The sequence below is a fragment of the Cornus florida genome, unplaced genomic scaffold (assembly GCF_030987335.1).
Source record: "Cornus florida cultivar Cherokee Brave unplaced genomic scaffold, ASM3098733v1 CherokeeBrave_3.0.0_Hap2_Chr06, whole genome shotgun sequence".
Classification (NCBI taxonomy): domain Eukaryota; kingdom Viridiplantae; phylum Streptophyta; class Magnoliopsida; order Cornales; family Cornaceae; genus Cornus; species Cornus florida.
Genome location: NW_026775576.1, coordinates 101478093 through 101480960, shown reverse-complemented (window position 1 = coordinate 101480960; position 2868 = coordinate 101478093). Strand labels below are relative to the sequence as shown.

The 2868-nt window shown below is 44.4% G+C and overlaps 1 protein-coding gene across 1 annotated transcript; it reads left to right on the top strand.

The window, feature by feature from the left end:
- The first annotated feature begins 790 nt into the window (after positions 1-790).
- Positions 791-2868, top strand: LOC132313395 (CBL-interacting serine/threonine-protein kinase 14-like). The gene is made up of 2 exons (XM_059812141.1): positions 791-985; positions 1082-2868. The coding sequence occupies exon 2, from the start codon at positions 1197-1199 to the stop codon at positions 2487-2489; it is 1293 nt and encodes a 430-aa protein (XP_059668124.1). The 5' UTR covers positions 791-985; positions 1082-1196; the 3' UTR covers positions 2490-2868.

Genomic DNA, 2868 nt, shown 5'->3' with positions numbered 1-2868 from the left:
CGGAGATGATCTCAAAGTCTTGACTCTTCCTGAAGCTCTCTATGTACTCCGACAGAGTCGTAAAGAACGGCGACGACGACACCAATCACCTCCCTCATCATCAACACCATCACCACCGTTCCTTCGTGGCTTCATCATCACCCCCACCTGAGCGTGCATAGACGAGGCTGTAGCACAATTGTCACCTTATCCGTCCCCGTTGATGACGCCGACGACACATCGAAGGTCCTCACCCTCTGAACCGAAACAGGAACCGCTGGTTTTTGAGACGCAAGCTCGCAGAAAACCGGTCGAGCCACCTTAGCCATTGGAGAGAATCTTAGACCAAGAAAATGGGTTTGGAGAGAGACAAAGTTTAGAGAGAGAAATGGGTTTGCAGAGCGAGAAAGAGAGAGAGATTTGAGGGGAGTGTTTGGTTAGATGGATAGTATGCAGCCAAACATAACCGTTGAGGGGCAATTTAGGTATTAAAATTTATTTTTTTGCTGATGTCGGAAAAAAGTGTCTCGGACCAGTTTTGACCGTTGACAAAGAGAGAAGAATGATGTGTGTCAAAAAAAGTAAGGGGTCTGACTGAATTTTTGCAAACGTGAGGGGATCTCTTTGAAGTTTGAACATACCTCAAGAAATGTAACTGAAGTTAACCCAAAAAAAAAAAAAAAAGAGTACATATTATGCTAGATTTACGGGATAAAAACAAAAGAAAGAAAACGAAAAGAAAATAAGAGAACTTAAAATAATCCCATAAACGAACACACGTTAAAAGCCCTTTTAAGACATCGTCCCCTCCTATCACTAAATAAGAGAACTTAAAATAATCCCATAAACGAACACACGTTAAAAGCCCTTTTAAGACATCGTCCCCTCCTATCACTTTCTCGACCTCATTTCTCTCTCTCTCTAAAAATAGACCCTCTATCTCTCTCCCCTCTTGCAAGCATCACATGCTCTCGTTAATCACAACGTCTGGCTGCTGTACATCCTGGTAAAGTTAAAGATTGAAAAACTCCATAGCTTTTGAAGTATCAGATTCTGTTTTTCCAATAATTTTCTCCAACTCTGACAAATTCCAAGTATTCAGGTCAACATCGCGTTTTTCTTATTTTGAGCGATTCGTATTCGCTCCATAATTTGATGCCAAGCGAAGTATTTTTTATTTGCTACCAAGGACAAGGGTACGATCTCTAGACCGGGTGATGTCGGAGATCGAAGGTGAATTCAGCAATGTGTTGCCGGCGGCCGGCGAGTCTACTCCGGAGATCCTGCTGTTCCAGAAGTACGAGCTCGGAAAATTGCTCGGATACGGAGCATTCGCTAAGGTGTACCATGCGAGGAACGTACGGACGGGACAGAGCGTCGCGATCAAGGCAGTGAGCAAGAAGAATATCCTCAAAGGAGGGTTCACGGCGCACGTTAAGAGAGAGATCTCAATCATGCGCCGGCTGCACCACCCTCACATCGTCCGCCTCTTTGAGGTCCTCGCCACCAAGACCAAGATCTACTTCGTCATGGAATTCGCCAAAGGTGGCGAGCTCTTCGCCAAGGTCGCCAAAGGACGGTTCAGCGAAGATCTCAGCCGTCGGTACTTCCAGCAACTGATCTCCGCCGTCGGATATTGTCACTCCCACGGCGTCTATCACCGAGATCTGAAACCGGAGAACCTCCTCCTCGACGAGAATTGGGACTTGAAGGTCACCGACTTCGGCCTCAGCGCGGTGACGGATCAGGTCCGACCTGACGGACTCCTCCACACGCTGTGCGGCACCCCGGCCTACGTGGCCCCGGAGATCCTCGCGAAGAAAGGTTATGATGGTGCGAAGGTGGACGTCTGGTCATGCGGCGTCATTCTCTTCGTGTTGAACGCCGGTTACCTACCGTTCAACGATCGGAACCTCATGGTGATGTACAAAAAGATTTACAAAGGTGAATTCCGGTGCCCGAAATGGACGTCTCCTGATTTGAAACGCTTCATTTCCCGCCTTCTCGACACGAATCCCGAGACTCGGATCACCGTGGACCAGATGACCGAGGATCCGTGGTTCAGAAAGGGATACGAACCGATCAAATTCCACTCAGACGATTTTGAATTCAAAATTCATGACGAGGATGAGAAGTTCCTGAACGCTTTCGATATAATCTCCTTCTCGTCCGGTGTCGATTTATCCGGTTTATTCAGTGAATCCGATTTTTCGTTGAGAGGTGAAAGGTTCGTATCGGAGGAGTCGCCGGACGGAATTACCGAGAAAATGGAGCAGTTTGGTAAGAGGGAGGAGTTGACGGTGACGAAGAAGAAAGATTGGGGAGTGAAGTTGGAAGGGCAGAATGGTCATTTTGTTGCTATGGTAGAAATTTACCGGTTAACAGAGAAGCTGGTCGTGGTAGAGATTAAAAGGCGAGAGAGTGAGGTTGGACCCAGCACAGAAATTTGGAAAGATAAACTCATGCCACAACTTAACGCTCTGATTTATGAACCTGTTACCGGTGATTAACTCAAAAATTATAATTATAATTTAGTGATCGAACTAGATAATTAGTTCTACCGTGTCTGTACTATAGTGATTTGATCACTTTTTCTTTTTCTTTTTCTTCTTTTTATTTTTTATTTTTTATTTTTTATTTTTTATAGTGATATGGTGACCGTACAACAATTATTTAAGTTTGGAATATTTAGATCACTTAATTATAATTTTCCCAAATTAAAGGCTCAGAGAACAGCAAATCCCTGTATCGTACATTTATCTATGCCAGAAAAATTCAGGTTTTGCCTCGTTCAACACTGTAAATCAGCTCCGTTTTAGGCCAAATTGTGACCTCTGCGTTTTGTTGTTATTATTATTATTTTTTAAGTAAACATTATTCGTTAGTAAA

Excerpts from the sequence above, each read along its gene's own strand:
- LOC132313395 (XM_059812141.1), top strand. The coding sequence starts at position 1,197 with ATGTCGGAGATCGAAGGTGAATTCAGCAATGTGTTGCCGGCGGCCGGC.